A 22,253-nucleotide genomic window follows, 5' to 3' on the forward strand; every position below is an offset into this window, starting at 1 on the left:
CATCTTAGTGTGAACGAGAAACTTGATACATTACAACGCCCACGAAGTCGAGACATTATTGGTTGTTATAAAAAGGGAAAATAATAATTTCGTTCATTCAGTATAAGTAGGTGGATGAAATTAATAGTGAAATTAACATTATGACACAGCCGTTTTGAATATGTCGGCTTTTTCGGTTTGTAAACCACCGGATTTCGTAAACCTACGTGTTTTTTTATTCTCAAATTAAGCTAGACTGACGATATTAATCTGAGAGATAAGATGCTGTTTCATTAGTCGAATATTTGGATATTTTACGAGATGTTATACGCTTTATAACGACGTTGACTTTGTATAAAACACGTCAGCTTTTGCTTAATAAAACATAATTATTGTGAAATTTTCTAAAATTATTACCAGAGATAAACCTTGTTTCTTTTGTAATGTATCGTTCTATCTCCAATTAGCTTTAGATGTTCATAACTTTGTCAAAAACGCCTCATTTTAATGTACGTGGGTTTATTTGTTTGTAACTTTCCTAGGGACTAAGAGCAAGAGGCTTATTTAATCAAAATTTCGTTCGACAGAGGATTCGAACCTCCAATCTCCATGTTGAAAAGTAAACACTTATCAGCTACACTGTTTCGACGAGATATAGGTCAACTAAAAAGTTGAAAATAATTTTTAAATTAAGCTTGAATGAATATAACTAATATTATTGTGAAAACGCGTGGGGCGATTTGTTTCATATTTCTCATACATCAACACTTTTTTTACAATAATACTAGTTATATTAATTCATTATTGTTTCAAGCTTATTTGTAACTTTTTAGTACTTTAAAAGCGTGATTTTTAGTTTTCATAAATTATATTTATTGTTGAGTTTGGTCTGACATTTCATTATACCCACAGTAGATGTATTGTTAGGGTATTATTGAAAACAAAAATTAAAACAGTCATGGCAACAAAAGAAATAGGTGGAATCGAAGAATAAGACACAGTTTATCAGAAAATGGTTTGATCTTTCGAGCTCAGGACGTCTACCTGCGTGGGTTATATCCAAATCAACCAATCCTAATATTAATTAAATCCATAAAACTATCACAAGAAAAATTGAAAATAAAACAATTTTTTCTGTAATCGATAACAATATTGAAAATTTTTAAAAATGATCTAAAGGCATTTTTATACTACGGCCGGATAATAAGGCCTAAGGCTCTCTCTTAGATAAACCAACAAAATTGGTATCTTATATTTTGTAATTAAGATTAATAATCATATACAGGGTGTTTCCATATTCGACCGACAATGCGCTACCACAGAGAAATCTCAATAAATGATACATTTATATGTAGGAATACGAACCCTTACGGGGCCTAGCTGCCTAGATATAGGGTGCTAAAAGTTTTAAATCAAAATCAAAAATTTGCCATAAATCAAGAACGCCTTTTAAATTTTTTTTCTAATCTGGTGACCATTATGTTCATTAATAAAGTAATATTTTGACATAAACAAACTTAATTAATAATTTTGCTTTAAATCGGCAAATTATGGCAAATTTTTGATTTTCACTTAAAATTTTTAACACCCTATATCTCAGCAACTAGGCCCCGTATTGTGATCTCTCTGTGGTAGAGCGTTGAATATAGAAGCACCCTGTATATATATATATATGTTTTAATTATGCATAAAGTCTTAAAAAAGCAATAAATTTCCTTATTTAGAAGCCATTAGGACACTCGAAAGTGTCCGTATCGTTTGCTGACAAAACACGCACTCTTCATGGCACCACTTTCCTCATTTAGCACATTGCCTCAAATCTGCCACCTTATATTTCTCGCAACCAACATGTTTATGCTTAGTAGCACTTCTACCTGTATTTGACGTCTTTATTATCTTTTTAATTTCCTTTCACGGTGAACTGGTGTTTTCCTGTAATTTAAGAGTTTTCTACTTACAACTGGTGGTACATTATCTTCATTATCATCTGCATCATAAAACATCCCAGTTTGTCTGTTTAGGATTTGCTCAATTTCTTCTTTATTTCTTGATATCGATGGCATTGATTTTAGTTCAACTTCAGCCCAGATTAAAGTCGAAGGTGCTGCCAAACCGTCAAATGGGCTTAAGCACAAATTAATAATAATATTGAAGTTCCATTATATTTTCCGGTAAATCTCATTTTTAATTGAATAGGTACGTAAATAAACAGAATTGTCCAGTTGTTGTAAGATTAATTCATTACATCCATAGAAAATTACTGTTTGGTGTGCTTTATGGGCTTGCGAATTCATTGATAATTTTCGTACCTCAAACAGCTGATATTAATCTTACTGACATGTGGTTTTCACTGGCCACAACACGCCACATAGTCCTCCCTAAAATTGGTTTACTTTTGATGATAGTATAATTTTACGTAATGGTCCAATTCAACAACCAAAATCGTGTGATTTATTCCCATTGAATTATTTTTTTTTTGAGATTATGTAAAGTAACTCGTCTACGTCTATAATCCACTAGAAATCAACATTCCACTAGTTATTGATGATATACGGCCGCATATGCTGCAAAACGTTTGTGAAAATTGGTTACGCTTTGTACACACCAGACGTGGCAGCTACATGGTCTAATTAATGTTTAAACATGAATGTTAAAATGTTTTCTATCTCATAAAGACATTTTCTATTCGGATTCAATACTATATAAATCAGATTGATTACAATAGAACAAAAAAATAATCTACAGATAGAAACCATGTGAAATGATGAACCACGTAGTTTTCAGGCAATAAGAAAAGTGCAAAAATATTTTCGTTATAAATAATAATATAACATTAAATCATTTCAACAAGCAGTACTAATAATTTGATTAAATTAATTAAAACAAACAATCATTCACAGCTGCACGCAGTTTGATATGCGTACGATGATAATAAAATAAACAAACTAGCTTCCTATCGAACATGTGTTGAGCGACAGAACTTAATCTTATATCTTACTACAAAGGTAGCAGCATTTACGAACGGTAAACAACCCATATGGGATCGATTTTTGAATAGATTAACAGACTCTCTTTTGATATCAATACAAGGGATAAAATATATGTAGAGAAGAAAGGCAATAGGAAACGTTTCGTAAGAATATCCATAAATAAAATATCTAGTTCGTAAATTGTTTGTAGATTTCCAATGTTTACTTTGTTCATTAAATAATCATACAAAAATAAAACCTTGATTATCGAAGTATAGCCCATAGTATTCTATATTTTTAATTCAACGTTCAAGTTATCTGAGACCTTGGTAAAACCATTCTTCTGGACCAGTTACAAAAAATTATAATACATTTTGAATATCTCCTTTGGATTGAATTTTTTTCCACTCGAGACTTTCGCCATGGATCTGAATAAATAGTAATCTGACGGTGCATCGTCCGGAATAAATGCTGCATGTGCTAGGGGTCCTATACCACCAATTTCTTAGATATCATTTCGCATTATCTAGTTGTAAGAGAACCCCAATTAAACCTGGATATTCCTGCGATTAAAACTCATATTATTCTATCAGTTATCCGCTATATACCTCGGCATTGATAGCTTGATCATCTGAAATAATATGCTAAACCTTCATAATTTCATCAGACACAGCAAGACTTCCGCTCGAATCGACATCTCCCTGGGTTCTGGTAATTTTCTTTCGTCTAACCACTGATTTTCCATGTTCGGGTTGTTTAGGTAAAAGCATTGTTCAGTGGAAGTAACAAAGCGCCTAATAAAACTTATCATCTTTCGGCAGGACAAGAGCTGGTACTAGGTTGGTTTTCTACAGCTTCCTTTGTAACCTCACTCTCCAAAGCAGGCATTAACAGTATCTTCCTATTAAACCTCACATATTTTTCTTGCTGTCACAGCTGCTTTAAACTTTTAAACTCTGAATTTTCACATGTGAAATCCTTACGAACGAGACGCCCTCTGAATTTAAAGTTGAGTATACTGTTCACCACCATAAAAGCGTTGTAAATTACGTTAGCAAAACAGCAAGGAGATTAAGTTCTTATTTATAAAAAGAACGTCGTGTTTTTAGGTAGTAGTCCTGACGGTATTATTTATTCAAACAGCAATGGTGTGAAATTTATTGAAACGTCTCGAGAACTTCCGCACATAATCTTTTCATCGAAGACGTTCTCATCAATTCATCACCTACCAGCTGCTTGTAACTTTTTATAAAATGGTTATAGTAATTTTCAGGATTTTTATTATTTAAATCAGATAATCTTGTTTATAAATAAAATTTACTAAAGAAATCACAAAGGGAAAACTAGAAATACCTTAACTCCAGTAGTTTCGTGTTTACAACGAACAAAATATCTAAATAGATCGTATTCACATGTATACTTTTATTTTTGTCGAAGAAAGTTTTACTATAATGTTTTTCTTATTTATTTGTATGAATTCTATTCGTGGGATTAATTAATCAACACGTAACTAACTTACAATAATTCACTTATCACTATCACTTAATTAACTTAAATAATTTATTTACATTCTTCAATTACTTTGCTAATTCGTTCTGTTCCTTACAACTATTCATTATAAACTGAACTAAACTGCACTACATAAATTTATTTATATACCACAAATAGAATTCTCCAAACTTCTACAACATTCTAGAAATTATTCAAAAGAAACAATGGAAATAAACCGCTTGCCATTAAAAAACTTTTAGATCAAACGATTTCCACCGAAATTTAAAATTCCATTGTAGCCAAGCAGGGCCGGCTTAAGGACCCATTTCGCGAACTTGCTCGTATTATTATTATTACATTATTAATTATTATTCATTATTAAAACATTATTAAACATTATTAATCAAAATCATTAAAAACCGGAAGGGTTTTTATATTTAAACAGAAAAATGTTGTTGCATTGGAAATTGGAATAACGAATCTCCCCAATCCACCCTAATTTCTAGTAATAACCTAAAGGTTATGCATATTACGAGGATTAACCAAATGTTTCCGACTTAACCAAGAAACAAGAATTTTTTTTTCTATTTTTCTAACTAGTTTCCTTTTAATTCTATACACTTATTCCAATCTTTTAGATTCTCCCTAATAATAGTTGTCGTTTTCCTCTTCCTTCGATTACTTGTAAAAAAGTTATCAACAATTATTGTACATGAATCAGTGCGTTTACATGAACATAAAAAATACTGAAACTTAAATAAGTTTTTATTTTTTTTATTCCCATATTTTTTTTGTGAATCCGCTAAAAGTTTTGAAAAAAAAAATGAATTGAAATCGGATGATTTTTCCGTTTTCTATAGCCAAAAAATGAGGTGGCGACGACAGTAGAAAATTGCGGGAGCCCAATTTCGAAAGAGTCAAATCTACATACTTGTGGTGCCAAGTTTATTATTTTGTTTAGTAGATAAAATAATAGATTAACTACAACAAATCAATTTATTTATAAAAATATGAATTGGATGAGATTAAATAGAGGGCTATAAAACAAACAATACATAATGTCTGATTCTCATGAATATATTTACTCAAATCAAAGATTACGATGTAATTGCCAACATATGACGTCAACCTTGCGCAAATTTAAGTTGCTAATTTGTTTAGTATAACAGGATATCGAGATTGATAAAAAAATGGGGATACCTAATCATATGGCGACGCAACTATCTCTGAAAAACATCAAAATTTTGTAAACGAAATTTTGGATATACAGCTCAAAAGTTTGAAAAACCATCACAAACAGTCGGGAAGCTATTCTTGGAAGTTTTTTAGTGAATCTCATATATAGTGTCAATTGATATTTGGAAGCAAGTACATGGTTTTTGTGTCTGAAAAAAAATGTACGTATGTACGCTTTGAATTGTAGTTTTAGTATCTCCAGAGAAACTATTCCTGCTTCAAACCATCAAAAAACTGAAATTCAACAATGGCTACGTGGTAATACTATAATTCAGTTATATATAGTTTAATACAAGTATCAAATTTATCGATCAAATGATTCGTGGACATGGTATTAAAGTTACATACTTGCCATCGTATCATTACGAGCTTAACCCTATTTTTACATAGACAGTTACGTGATGAGTAAATGCAGGACGAGATTTTAAGTTAGTCTTGGTCTTGCATGTGGCCATAAAAAGAGTTACGTCCCAGCGACGGTGCAAAGTCATTAGAAGACAACCCCTATGAAACAATCACAAAAAGTATGCCGTTTGTCATAAAGTTTTTCGAGAAAGACTTATGCTAAGTTCAACTTGTTCACAAATTCTCAGGAAATGATCCGAATTTTGTGAAATGTTCATGAGGCATTTTGATGAAAATCCAAATTATCTTATAAGTGTAACATTTGGTTTAAGTGATATAGTAAATCGACACTGTTGTGTTCTGGAAATTCCCTACTACATTCAGAAAAAACTTGAATCTCGGTTATTTAGTTTCAATAAGATTGTATACAACCACATTATGGTTTCGAAGGTTTCTGGATAACCATTTAGAAGGAAAGTGAATTACAAGACGTACATCAATGAAGTGAAGCCAATTAGATCACCTGATCTTACCTCCATAGATTTTATTTATGGGAAGATTTAAAAATTTGGGTCTACGTTGACCTATAAGACGATTAAAAAGACTTAAAGTAACCAATTAGACATGGAATGACTTGTTTAACTAGGCTTTGGCCCATGTAAGATAGTGAATGGGACACATTTTAATTTCCTTTTTTTCTTACGTCACCCCTACCTAGATAAATGTTTTATAATTCAGACAAACAAGCTTTATCAAATATGATGTCATAATTTTTACACATATGACGTTTTATTTTTTTTCTTACGTCAAAAGGCTCGGAGTAACATGAACTGTTTGCCGTGTTGGCACATTTTTTTATATTTTACTGTTTGAGATTAATTATTTTTTTAACTATATTAAAGGTGTGCTACAATAATAGAGGTTATATCAATATTTCAATTTTTTTTAACATTGAACAACTAATTACTTAGTTTTAGCCAACATTAGGAAAAACTAACGGCCAACGAATACCACCAAAAAACCACAAGACCACAAAAGTCTTGCATGCTCAGTTGTGGTCTTGCAAGACCAAGACCAAAACCAGTCTCGATCATCACTAAATGTAATATTTAAAATTGCATATTTGGAGCATTTACTCTGTGCTGGAATAGATGAATTTACTATAATTATACGCTATAAATAACGTTCGGAAGAAAAATGAAGAAATAAGGGACATGTGCGATATTCAGGATGTAGTAAGATGGGCAAGAAGCCGCAGAAGAGAATGGAGACACCATGTTGACAGAATGCCAAATGAACTGTTAGCAAAAATTGCAAAAGAAAAGAAACCAGACACAACTCGACCTCCTGGACGACCACCTATAAGGTGGTATGAAAGCTGCTCCTCAGCATCCCAACTACTCCTGGCAAACCCTTGATGAAAATACAGGACCTAGTCCTAACGTAAGAAGAAGAAGAAGAAATAACGTTCAAAACAAAACAAAAAACATATGTGGGGATTGAATACACTGTTTACACAGCCACTACACCCTCAGTCTCTGAAGACGATAATTTGGCTATCGAAACGCACGTCAGACAGTGTAATTGTGAGTGTTGGTGTAAACAGTATATTCAATATGAATATCGCCAATCGTTCCAGAAATTCCAACTTAGATGTTACACATATTTAATACATATATAGATAAATTTCTGAACCTAAATCTCAAAATTTGATTAGAAAATGTATGTTCTATTTGAACTGACCTTTTCGTGTGTGATAGTGATAAAATTAAACAAAACGGTGAAAAGATTAAGATACGACAATCGCTGTTTTCCTCGAAATAAAGTTCCTGAACCCGACATTTTATACTTTAACAGATTTATCAAACATATTCAATAGTCCAAATTTCCGTTTGTTTAATTATATTCCCATTATTGTTCTGATTATGTAAATAAAGTTGATGAGACATCGGATAACGAAATGTCTGATTGGAGGGTGTTGATTATTAGAACAATGAACAAATAGTTTATGTTTGATTGAAGATCAATAAAACCCACATTTCAATTATGCGGGTGCATAATACATGTGTGAAGAGAATAAAGAATGAGACATCAGACAGTACATACAATCAAATGTCTTTTGTTTGATCGTAAACGTTTATACAGTATTGGTCATATTTTCAAACAAACACCAGATGGTTTATTTCGTAAATTGAGTTCGATGTTTATGTACATATGTACATACAAAGAAGCGTAAAAACGACAGTTCTGATTTAATGAAAAATCATATTCATAACTTTAAAACTACGAATACTTCCGAGCCGCATTAGAAATACTAAAACATCTATCATAGAATGACTTTTAACAGAAACTGTAATAAAAAATAAAAACAATCTATTTGTGGGTTAAAGGCAGAGCAAAGGATTTAGTTCTTAGCTTAATAGATCGAGAGCTTAGTGTTTTTTGTCAATATTTTTTGCAGAACTGAGAACACGTAATGCTGCTGCTGCACCTGCATATATACAGTGAGACAGTGACCAACATTTTCTACCGTCACAATAAATGTTCTTCCATCATTCATCAGATATACGCTCTCCCAATATCCGATACTATAATCTCCTGATCCAATTCTCGGATTGGTGACTTTTAAACCTCAAAAAACCCAAGCCATTCCTCTATCTAGATATGCAGAGAAACCGTCTATATACGAGTACAATTCACTTACCCTCTCAGTTGGACGGCCGATCTGAACGATGATACTCTGAACAAAGTACGGAGACTTTCTCATCGAGGCACTTGTGGGAGAGTTTGGACGAACCCACAATCTCACTCTACTTGATACGTTTAAAACCTACGAATATAGAGCAAACGTCTACTGCATCCTACCCATCCAACAGTTGAAAATGTTCTTGTCCTACGACCAGTTGATACTCAGGTTTTGCCAATACAAATGCCGATTCGAATACGCGAAGAATGCGTAAATCGCGACGGGTTGATGTTTGACGAGGGCGAGGCAAAGCCTGGCTCATGAAGCAGGCAAGCGTACACCACCAAGAACAACGCCGGACCTACTTATTTTTATATAACGAGGGTAGTTTATTACACTATTTGATATAATTAGTGAATTTTATGTAATTAGTAACAACTGATTTGTTGTTTAAGTCAATTGTTTTCAGTCAACAGCCAGGCGTAACTCTTGGTGGTATGAACTTTCCTTGCCTGGCGCATTAGGTTGCCTCAAGGGTCAGGTATTGTCTCACCCTCGTCAAACCTCCCGCTGTACGCAATTTTTGCGACAACGCCGATTCAAATTTATTAACAATGTTTAGGAACATATTGATATTATCTCAATCAGAGCCCTCTAAATGACCTACAATCGCGATACGGTGATTTACGCCATTGAATTAAACAATTCTACGGCCAACGACAGTCTTTGCTCCCTGGTTTACCATTAGACGGCTCCTTTCCTCTAAACCTAAGAGAAAACTTCTTTATCATCGGTTTCGACTACTTATACTCGATAGTCGATGTTGTAAGATTTCTGTGGTTTCCCTGTAACCTAAATAAAGTCTATCACAGTCTCCAAAAAGTTGTTTAGTACGTTGAATCATTGTTTTGCTCCCATTGATACCAGACTAAAAGTCTCTCATTAACCATTGCAATCTCAGCCCTGCAGAGGAAAAGTTTTTCTATATCGATGCCATTCCAGAAATAATCCTCTCAGAAATAAACCAACGAGTCTCCCTTTCTAATGATAAAGTTTGTAAACTTTTTTATCTTTCACAGTTTTGATGGTGATATGCATCGATTTTGTAAATCTCTGAATTCTCTTTCCCATATTTCTGTAGATGTAATAGCATACCACCGTTATTTCATCACGATAAACAATATATTTTGTATTTCAATAACGAGTATTCATCTATAACAATTTTTCAAAAGCTAAAAGTTCGTTGACTATAATGGAAAAAAGTCATTAGCTTGTAAACAATTAAAATGCTTCGCGTGCGTTTTCGCTTTGTTAACTCGTATTACATCATGTTTAACATTCTAATTGGGCTACAAGAGTCGCCTTCGGAGTTATGAATTTTTTATTAAGCGTGTGCGCCATTGTCGGATTATACATGACCCGAAAGGATAATACGCTAATTTCGCAGATAGTATTACTGAGAAATATATTTTGATACAGTATTAGGTGATAACCGTTCATTATAACTGAACACTTTAAATTCAAACAGATCGGCAGAATTTGTTAATCAGATTTTTAAACGCGCGAACGTCGTGAAATTATAGTCCATTCGTGTAGGTTAGGTTACCTTAATAAGTGAGTAATGATAATAGACAAGATATTATTGATAACAGCGTGATTTTATTATGGAAATTCATCATTTCCATAATAAAATCACGCTGTTAACGGAAAGTTTGAGAGAAATAACAAAATTGCAATTTGGAATTTCTAGAACCGTAGGTGGTATTCATATTGACCATACTGTTCTCTGAGGACGATAACTTGGTTATCGAAACGCTCGTTAGATGAGGTAATTGTGAGTTTTAGGGTAAAAAATTATCAAGAAAAATGCATACCGAAGCTGGATTTAATTCCATCATACTTCTGGATAAAAGGTTATCCACGGTTTACTACATAAAAAATTGATAAAGAATTACTTTTAGCGGGAGATCTTTTGGAAAAATATAATCGGATATGATCTGTATGTCTGAATAATCCAGATGAAACGCCCTGATTGAAATGAATAGATAATATCGAAATGATAAAGATCAAAACCCACTAGAAACACGCCACTCCACGCCACGTTATCCCAAGTGAGACGATTCAAAATTCTCAGATGTAATCGTCGCGTTTTAAGACGTGTGAATGTCCTTGTCTTTCCTTTGAATGCCAGTCTATGGAAAAGTTTTATCGCAATTGATTTTTTTAAAAACTCTGGGTCACTAGACGAACTACTAGTTGCTCTTCATAACATACTCAAAGCTAAAGAAAATTTTTCTTTTTAAAACAATTATATAACAAAATAAGCGTGTCGTCGAGTGGCTTGTTCCAAATGTGTACACCATAATGTACCACGTGAACGGACGTCGCATGACGTGGGGTGGCGTGGCGTGTTGCTAGTGAGTTTCGACTTTAAGATCATTTTCCTCTAATTATTCACTAGCGTAGGTGGGGTGTGAATCTACATCGAGTAAAATAATTTGTCAAAGTTGTCAAAAATTCACAAAAAGCTATAGAAAATGAAATTAATGAGGAATATAATATGCGGGAGCTTGAAAATATAGCAGATGCAACTATAGAATCACTTTCTTCATCTTTTTAACCCATTATATACTCAAGAAGTATTTGTCAATGTACCCAAAACCTCCGATAGGCTATAAATAAAAGACAAGTTCATATAAAACAATAATTTTATTACCAAAATATTGATATACTTACGGTTATTTTTCGACATAATCACTGAAGAGATTGAGACATTTGTCATACCTGTGGACAAGCTCCTCTTCAATAGCCTCTTTAAAGAAAGTTGTCGCCTATGTAGCCTAACCATTCAGTTAGAGTACAAAACAAACCTTGAAACTTCTGGAAATTCCGTAGACAAAGCAGTAATGGTGAATCTGCGGTGTTCTTCAACCATTCTGTCAACTTGTCGAACCAGGTCATCTGAAACGACAGATTTGCATCCTTGTCCCCCTTAATTATACAACTCATTACTGCCATCTCTAAACTTTCAACACCATTTACGCACATCACTCATGCAGAAAACTATTGCCTCCAGCCTGTAGAAAACGAATCACACTTCGCAATTCACATTTGACGGGAGCATCAATAATGGCGGACATGTTTACGTGGTTGTAGCACAACGCCGACTGACGTCTGAGTATCAACAATAGCGGAGTGTGTAGTGCAAGAGCTTCGTAGTCGCCTACAATGCATACCCGCTTTCTTCTGCCTGCGTTACATCTACACGGAGCGATCAGAGGTTGAAAAAAAATACGGCCTCCGTAATACAACTTATTTTAGATAGAGCTACCTATAGGCGGCTTGTTATTGCTTGCAATACCATTAATATTCAGCAAACATGATTGTGATTAATTTGTTCTACAATTAAAACACGTTCTATTTCTCTCTCTCTCTCTCTCTCTCTCTCTATATATATATATATATATATATATATATATATATATATATACATATATATATATATATATAAACGTATGTCTTTGATGTTGTCAGTGTATATCGTGCTGTGAAGTTTTTTCAAAGCACGTTTCAAACTCATCAGTTAAAATTTGAGTATTATGCTGATTCGTGTCTGCCTCGTATCTTATCTACAAACTAATTTTTTTTAAACAAACACTAGTGGATTTGTATAATAAAGATAGAGAAAACAGCTGAAACATCTATTTTATCCAAAAGACAACGCAATATTTCTTAGTTGAGATGTGTGTTCATTATATGTTTCGCTTCGAGGTATATTGAAAACACATTAAGGGACTAGTATCGGTTACAATTTTCAAAAAATTGATTCTTTTTCCGCATTTTTAAATCATTTTACTTTCAAAAAACAATTCCTGAAATTTCATACCGAAATTCGAAATAATAATAAGTTTATATGTAATAGTTCGAGCTCGCACGCTTTTTCGGTGCTCAACGAGTAGTTTGGAGCTATCGACAGCTAATTCTTTGTGCGTTTTATTTTATTCTCTTTAACAACACTTTTTTGCTTTTAAAATCGTTAGTTTTGCTTGTAGGTTGTCCTGGTTTTTAATTTTACTTAAATTTGTATCAGGAAAATTGTCAGTATTTTGATTATTTACTTCAATTTCCTAAATATTTTCCCACAACGTAACCAAACTTTGGAAAATTGCGGAAATTAGGAAAGTTTATTTAGAAAGCTATGAAAATGTTAAAAATTGGTTCGAGCTCTTAGAAATTCCAAGAGCGTAAGCAAGAAATCAGTTGAATCTTCCTGAAGTTAATCGAAATTGGAAAAATTTGCTTCCAGAAATGTCCAAACATCGCCAAAATTTTGTTACTAGAACTTCCTAGAAAGCTATGGAATTATTGAAAACTCGCTTGAATTTTCCAGAAACGCTTAAAACATTACCAGAAATTGATTGAATTTTGCAAAATGCATTTTTATTTAGAAAAGTTCTTGAATTTTCCACAAACCTGTGCAAATATTGATGCATTGCTTGAATTTTTGCAAAAAGTCCCAAACAGTGATCAGAAGTATCCAGAAATTGTCAAAAGTTATTCAATTTTCTAAAAATTGCTTGATATTTGCAGAAATTTCCAAACATCGCCAAAATTTTGTTACTAGAACTTCCTAGAAAGCTATGGAATTGTTGAAAAATCCCTTGAATTTTCCAGAAACGCTTAAAACATTACCCGAAATTGATTGAATTTTGCAAAATGCATTTTTATTTAGAAAAGTTCTTTAATTTTTCAGAAACCTGTGCAAATATTGATGAATTGCTTGAATTTTTGCAAAAAGTCCCAAACAGTGATCAGAAGTATCGAGAAATTATCATTAAATTTTCTAAAAATTGCTTGATTTTCCAAAAATTTATTATTACTTCACCAGAAAAATTTCTTGAAACTTGTAAGAAGCTGCGTAATTGTTTGAATATCGTAGACAGGTCCAAAAAGTGATCAGTACTTTTGAGAAATGGTTTGAGTTTACGAAACCTCGAAAAATTGGTTAAATTTTCCAATAGACGATGAAAAGTTTTTCCGATAAATTGCTCCAATTTACCAGAATTATCGAGACAATGTTGTCAATTTTTGTCTGTACACACTTCCATATCGTTCCACCTTCGTATCTGTCTCATATAATGATATATAGGGAGATACACGTCTCTTTTTTTTTTACTGTTAACCTTTTTCAGAAAGTGTAAACAAAGTTATGCGTACAATTTCTCCGAACAGGTTCTCTTACTATTTTTTTAATGAAAACGGAGAGCAACGATCTCATACATACCATCTGCAATCCGTTAATAAATTGTGTTTCTGTGTCAGTTTTATAATTATTATTATTTGAAAGTTATTTCTTTCGATTGACTCGTATCGTGGTGCTCTTCTTATGAGATGGGTGTGTTTGGAAACTCAACCGTCTGGTTTCAAGTCGTGGAAATTTATATTTTTTTTTCACAACCCTTTCACTTGGTCTCATCGACTATTACCGTGTTTCTCTTGTAAGATTTTTATGCAGGAAAATTATTTTAACTGGAAAACTTTCCGATGTTAAATTTGAAGTTTCAATTATTCAAAGTATTAATTGAAGAATAAACATTAGTAAAAAATCTCTTTTGACTGATATGTTTACCTCATTCTAGGTCATAAAGATAATGAAATGTAACGTGCTGCGTTCACCTGCCTTTATATAAACGCTACACAAGATTTACAAACATCATGTAGAACTAATTTTATTATGTACAATATTTTTTGGGTGTATGTAAATCCTTCTTAAGCTTTTACCACTAGAAAAGGACGTATATTATTCTTAATATTCTGTTTTGATTAAAAAAGTCACTTCAGCCACAATAATTAATTAAAATAAGCACTATAATTTCCTTTTGAGTTTGAATATTATTTGCACAAATACAAATATATATTCCGAGCTTTCCAATCATTGTGAATAATAAATTTTTATAGGTTGTGTCATTATAAATTGAGTGAAATATATAAAAATTTAATGTTATTCATAATTTCGCTAATAAATCTTCATTCATAACGACCTAACCAAATCTAACCTATAAAAATTTAATGTCATTCATAATATAACCGATAACAATTTGAATAGCAACCGGAATCAACAGATTCCATATTTATGGCACGTGTCAATTTGAATATTGATTTATTAATCCTACGAATTTGATAATTTTGTTGAAAAGAACAACACACCACTATCTTCAATTAATTAATGTAAGTATTTGTTAATACTTTGATCATAATTTCCAACCCCGATGATGAATACGTAAGTATTCGAAAGCTCGAATATGTTGTGTAGTTGAACTATGGACTATACTTGTTAATTTTATCGAAATAAATGGTTGAATACTGAAATTAGCTGTTTCTAAACTAATTTCGGATAAATTACTTTAATATAATATTCAAAACTGTTAAAATATCGAAAGAACTTCGAAAATAATCGGTTATTTAAGGTGAAACGAGGCGTAATATGCGTAAAACAAGAACTCGATTAATTCGATTACGTCGAGTTACCTGAAAAATAATAATCGATTATTTTCGACTGCTCGAGCGGTATTCTCCGATTTCAACGTGCACTAAGACGTTACCAGCTTCATTTATTCGTAAATTTGAAGACGTTTTGACAGTTTTGACTATCTCAATATATACCCACGGAAAAACTGAAATGATTAAACCAAGAGGGCATATAATCGTTTATCTATCTTCCGCGGCGTAAAATTTGATTCGTAATATCTAATGACAAATTCTTGATAGAATTAAACAGGGTGTTTCAGGACTTGATGCAAAAAAATTGGGAGTGAGTAGATGATGTGAAAATGATATTGTAACATACTATCTCACGTTTCTGAGTTATAGGCATTTAAAGTTGCAAAATCACAACTTATATAATTTCTGAAGGCCGTGGGCGGCTCATGCCTAATGGTGAACAATCCCAAAATTTAACAGGGCAAAAAGATAGCAAAAATTAATTTTGTAATCGATTTTTTTAAAAAAAGGTATACTTTGTTCAACTCGATAAAATTTATTGTTTGGGAGAGAATAAAATGTAATTATTTATTGAAAATACTTAATATAATATAATATTTCTACCGTCTGTGTTACCGAAAGTAATTTAAAGTAATAAGTAATATAAAAACATTATTATTATATACTTTCACCATAACTCTGTTCTACAACCTCAAACCTGAATCCACACGACCTCCTAATTCCAATTTCATTGTTTCGCTTCATGAAAATAAAAATTCTTAAAAGCGTGTTATTTCACATTCCACCAGGGCCAGTTTCATAACAAAACGCATTCTGTTGAAAAATAATTTTATAATAAAATTTCTCACGGCGGGCAAAGCGATACACCTCCAACAAAATTTATTATTATACAAAAGTGGGACAAAACATATATCTAGATGTAATAAATTATCTTTATCATCTAACTTGAATCCAGAAGGGAAAATATGTTCATATTTAAACACGCGAAGGATCATTGATTAGTTAATTTTATCTATTTATTCAAGTACTAGTGGGCTCGCAAATTGTAAACATCTACTTGTTAGTTTGTATAAAAAACCAAACTATTAATAGATTTGTATACGAAAAAGTATATTGAATGACAATTACTTATGTTGCACCTATTTCAAATACTATCAATTTGGAACGTTAGGACGTTAAGGACGCTTAGTTTTTTTTTTTCGATAACTGTATAAGTGAGTAGTTGTGAGGATTTTTTTGAGATTGGAAAATATGAGTATCGAGTTGTCATCAATTATTTGTTTTGAAAGGTAATTCGCCTTATCAAATGAACTGTATAGACACTGTGAACTGAAACTCTGCAGTATCATTTACGTCTGCGTAATGTAAAATTAGAAAGATTATCGGCGTATCAAAATTTGCCATATACTAACTAAAGAATTAAGCATGCGTCAGCTAATCACGCGTTGGGTGCCGGGAGACAATGTTTAAAAACAAAAATTATTACGTATAGAAAAACGAATTGTTTCTTGGGTATGTCGGAAACGTTTCGGACAACTCTTGTAAACGTTTTTGTGGATCTTGTACAATACATTAACAATAAGTTTCAAATTGAAGATAACGAAAAATAAAAACAGTCTTTGGAGATAAAATAGTAGATTGTTATACTACGAGGATGTATTGATATCTAGTTAGCCTAGACCAGTTCCATGCATAAACAAAATATTGCGTTACCATAGCAACGAACAATAACTTATTAGAAGTGTAAGTGTAAAGATTGACGTCAAAAAAGTAAACCAGAGTTACGCAAATAAATTAAAAGAAAAAAGATGTCCACCGAAATTGGAGTATCGAGCCATCATCAAGTACCTGTATTTAAAAGGGTTAAGAGGTAATCGGATTTACAAAGATATGCTTAATATCCTTGGTGATCAATGTCCTTCGTATGCGACCGTGAAAAATTAGACTGCAAGCTTCAAAAGAGGTAAATTTTCCATTGAAGATGATGACCGATCGGGAAGGCCAGTTTCTGAGTCAGTCCCCGAAAATATCGATGCAGACCGTCGAATTGGGCTAAAACGGACATATGAAGCACTGAATATTTCATACGAACGCGTTCATTATATAGTTCACGTTAATTTGAACATGGGAAAAATTGCTGCAAAATGGATCCCCAAATGTTTGAATGTTGACCAAAAGCGTTCAAGGGTAGAAGTATCGCGTTGTGCTCGATTGGAAACGATGTAGACTACTTAAACCGAATTGTTACTATGGATGAGACTTGGGTACATTTCTACGATCCAAAAACAAAGCAACAATCGATGGAATGGCGACACTCTGGCTCTCCAAGACCTACGAAGTTTCGAGTCCAAAAATCTGCTGGAAAAGTTCTTGCTTCAGTTTTTTGGGATTGTCATGGAGTAATCATGTTTGATTTTTTGGATAAGGGTAGAACAATAACTGGAGATTACTATTCGACATTACTGACCACTCTACGGGAAAAAATTAAAGAGAAAAGACGCGGAAAGCTATCCAAAGGGGTTTTGTTTTTGCAGGACAACGCCCCTGGACACAAATCTCATGAAAAAAATTCGTGATTTAGGGTTTGAATTACTAGAACACCCCCCTTATGCACCAGATTTGGCTCCGTCCAACTATCATGAAGGTCTATCTAGAGGACTATCGTGGAGGTCTGGTTTACAGAGCAAGAAGAAACATTTTTTTGAAAGAGGAGAATATGTTGAATAATAAAATATTTTGACATTGAAATTTTTTTGGGTTCCATAGTAGGCTAAGAATTTTTTAATATATCCTTGTATGTCTTGAGACAATTTACAGCTCAAATTCCAGTTACAGAGGGGTAGTGAGTACCTGGTTCATTTCCACACATATTGCCTATTGTGTTTTTACAAAAATCTAACAATAATAATTATTTGGTACCAGCCTTAATTCTTCAACACTGCTTCCGTCGTAGTTATTGAGAAAGTTTGGGAGATGGATTCCCTTTCCTCATTTTTATAATATAGGAAAGTTTTTTACAAATTTTTTGAGAGATTTGAAAGTTTTCACTCTATTACTCGCGTTGGGAAAAGCACAACAAAAGAGATGGGAGCTATTCCAAAAAAAGTTTTCCGGGGATATTTCCAATTAAAGACGAGCAGCAACACTAGTTTACACGGTTTTTATACCCCAGATGAAAGATATTCAGGTAATAGTTAGCCAGAAAGAATAATAAAAATGTTCTGCAACGTATGCTCTAAATATACTTAATTACTCTCAAAACTTCGTATGGACAATAAGAAGAAAATTAAAATTAACAAATTATAGACCAACAGTAATCCTCCCAACATATTTTCATCCTAAAATCCCTGATGATCCTCTTCAAAAATCTTCTTGGAAATACTCCCTCTGTTCATCACTTAGGATCTTTTAGAACGGATCTGTGGGTCAAAAATTATTCAATCTTTTAATTTTTCTTTTGTAATATTTGGTTTATCTTCTTCAGAGGTACCAGTTTTATGTGTGAGGAGGGTAGAATCATATTTTTTGGTATCTACTGACGATTTAGTTTGATATTCATTTCGTCTAGAACATACTCGTTTCGAATACCCTCTGATTCTGCTGTTCCACAACCCAACAAGAGTATTCAGTTAATCCATCTTGTAGGAACAATAACAAATCGATGACTTTGCGATCACTACACACTTTCCATTGATGGTCTTCCATCTCCTATACTAACCTATTGGTATAGGAGGTTTCTTATTGCCGTTGTTCAATAAAACAGCATTCAGACTCTATTTCGCAGAATCAACAAATGAGTTGATTCTATTCTATTCTATTTTTTATATTTTATTATAGTTTTGATTCATTGCTTCAAGTCCCGGAATATTAGTTAAGATCTTGAAAATTGCTAATTTCTAATGAGATAATTTAATTTTAGGTTTAAACTATATACTCGTAGATAGTGTAATTTACCTCTTTTCTTTTATCGCACTTCGTATTCACATCATTAAAATAATGTGTATTTGTTTATTTCCCATCTTGTATGTTGAAAGGTCACAGTTTAAATTAATTACATGTTTACATATTGAGCAAGGGAACATATGATCATAATTACCAAACACTAAGAGCTAGTAATTAAAATTAAGAAATGAAAGAACGTCTCTGTAAACTGTATGTCTAATAATTATTATTATTATTTGAATTACTTATGACTTGGTCGATATTCGTTTGAGTCACTTAAGTAGAATTATAATTTATTATACATTTGCATTCTTTTAGAATTACATTAAGAGTTATGGTTTTCGAAAAGTGTTTATTAGTTTACTCTGTTTATTCATAATCAAAAAGAGAGAAATTTATCCTTCACTATAAATCTTCACTTTTTTCGATCCTTGGCTATTTCTCTCCACTATGTCATCCCTACCTCATCTATATCCCGCTTGATTTCTTGTAGTCTTCTTTTCTTATGGCGTTCTATTTGTCATTAGGTCTTTGTTTGTACGTACGTCTTCTCCAGATACCTTCAGTCACTTTGATACCGTTATATAGTATAAAGTTTTTTCTTTTCCATATTTCCAGTTTATTTTCTTTGTTTTTTAGGCTCTGGTCTCATTGTTGTTTCATAAGCTTTCAATTTGACTGGCCTTGAAAGGTTTTTCAGTCTCAATAATAATTTTGATATCTCACCACTCTATCACCTTTTAGAACTCTTATCTTCTAGATTTGTAGATGTTACGTCTAGATACATCCATCATACTTGTACACCTTGTATATATTATTGTATGTAAAATATTGAAAATACTAATCCGAATATTCTTCTAAAAAAATTATCTAGACAGAGTTGGAGTTTGTGGAATACATAATTATACTGTGTAACGCGCGTTTCGATGACCAAATTATCATCTTCAGAGACTGAAATTTACTAGCTTCATCTATTTATACACAATAAATTTTTCCACCAATGGATCTCTTTCCGCGAGAAACGGGAAAACTGCTTCATTGGGAAGTTTTTCGTTCAGTGTAACTAGTAAACTGGAAAGTATACTATGAGTAATAGGCAATTTGTCACCATTTAAACGATTTGTTGGATAAAAATTTAACATTATTTTTATTTATTCCATGATTGTAATTAAAAGCGCTCTCGTTAATCCCCAAATATCCTGTCCATTCATACTTTAAATGAACTAGATGCTCGTTAAACCAGATATTAACAGATCTCTTAGTTTGCCCAACATATTTCTCGCTACAAACATTACAGCTAATTTCGTGAATACAACTCATTAACATATCTAGTGTTCTATCCTTAAGGGCCTACCTAACAATTGCTTTAAATGATTTCCAAGATAAACCTAAATGAATTTTAAAAACAACATGAGAAATTAATGGGCAATTGTTTGTTCTAATGTAGTGATAGTGTATTTCAACTAATAAATTTGTCCCATATTATAGTTATTGATTAAACTTTTTTTAATTTTTATATTTTGAATAAATTGGATCCTATTGTTGCAGGTTATCGTTTGAAAATACCATGTTCAAACTACAAAGTAGAGCATCGTAACTCAACATCTGGATACAGTTCGCATTCAATCAACCAAAAATCAAAATGTAACTGTTTCCGTCTTCATACCTAGTTATTCCACAATAATTGTTCTAACCAATGGGTGCTAATATGGGTAAAAATGCATCCCTCTTAGATGCTTTACCGTCCGGCCAAGGTACATTACATGTGGTCATGTTGGGGTTGGACTCTGCTGGAAAAACGACTGCTCTGTACAGATTGAAGTTCGATCAGTATTTGAACACCGTACCCACAATTGGATTTAACTGCGAGAAAGTTAAAGGGATGATTGGGAAAGCAAAGGGTAAGTGATATATTTCGATCTATAGGATTTATAATTTACGAACTTTCTAAACCTAACAAATAGTGATTTGTATATATGTTGGTTCGCCGAATACTGAACGAACAACAGCTCTGAAAATAGTGAACGAAATTCAAAGGCTGATCTGCATGGGCATCAGAGAGGTAATGACAACCTGCCCTATCACAGCTCTTTATTGTAAAGTGAAGAGGAGCCCTCGGGCGGCTAATTCAGACAAAAAAAATTAAAGCCAGGAAATCTGACAGGTTACCTGAAAAGATTAAAATTCATAAAGCTAGAAATCAGTGACAAATCTATGGTCAAAATAAACACCATGATGGAGACATCCCATTCGAAGTGGTAATAAATGACCACCAATCATGGGTCAATAAACATCTTCCGCAAAACCCAAAATGTATCTCTCTGATATAAAGATGATTTGAAGCTTACACAAGGAGCTGAATTGGTCATTTTTGGAGCATACCATTAGAAGAACAGAGTGTTTAGATAGAGACCTCTCTAGAAACCACATTAAATTCTCTCCTATAGACAAGCGGCCTTGAAGGCTCTGAAACCTGTTGAATGCACTCTCAAGCTAGGGTGGGAGTGCAAACAAAAACTGCAGATTCTGCGAGCAAGTTAGTCGTTCTTAGAGTCTTGTAGGAAATATATTTTTGGTATAGGCGAAGAGTGGCTGAAAAACCAAAACGAATAATCTACGGAAGAACGGATGGGTCGTGGTTAGCAGACAGAATACACAGCGACCACAAATTCTATCTGGAAAAACGATGATAATAAAATAATTCAAGAAGTGCGTTAAGATGAGAAAATTTTCATGAGAAATGTATAAAATAATGTTTTCCAAACTTATCTAATGGAAACTTTTTGACATTTTCTCCAATAAATGTTCTGTTTAATTGATTTACGGCCCCAATAATGACCAAACTTTCTAAATAAATGATGATAAATGCGGGAATAAGATTATTTCCACTTCAAGGACGTCTGAATACATTCTTGACGATTTATTCATAACAAAGGTTAAATTGTTGAGCGACTTGTGCTTCAAAAATTTCGATGCTTCTCTCTTTCATTTTTAACAAATATCAAAACATCGATTTCAATCTACAAAGAGGTGACATTGTTTCGTGGTTTCAAATTTGTTTTCTTTTCTCATAGCTTCCAGAACTACTACTTGGGAAAGATATA

General features: G+C 32.7%; 2 protein-coding genes across 2 annotated transcripts in view; both read left to right on the forward strand.

Moving 5' to 3' along the window:
• LOC130453353 (methanethiol oxidase-like) overlaps nucleotides 1-22,253 on the forward strand; it is a 355,984-nt gene that overhangs the window by 74,702 nt on the left and 259,029 nt on the right. The gene's annotated exons all lie outside the window — the stretch shown is intronic.
• The window catches only part of LOC130453356 (ADP-ribosylation factor-like protein 4A), an 80,995-nt gene that overhangs the window by 47,351 nt on the left and 11,391 nt on the right, over nucleotides 1-22,253 (forward strand). Inside the window, exon 2 of the mRNA XM_056793055.1 lies at nucleotides 20,698-21,050. Coding sequence (XP_056649033.1) covers nucleotides 20,846-21,050 — 205 coding nt within the window. The 5' untranslated portion in view covers nucleotides 20,698-20,845. The remainder of the gene's footprint in view (nucleotides 1-20,697; nucleotides 21,051-22,253) is intronic.

The sequence above is a fragment of the Diorhabda sublineata genome, chromosome 2, assembly GCF_026230105.1.
Source record: "Diorhabda sublineata isolate icDioSubl1.1 chromosome 2, icDioSubl1.1, whole genome shotgun sequence".
NCBI classification, from domain to species: Eukaryota; Metazoa; Arthropoda; class Insecta; order Coleoptera; family Chrysomelidae; genus Diorhabda; species Diorhabda sublineata.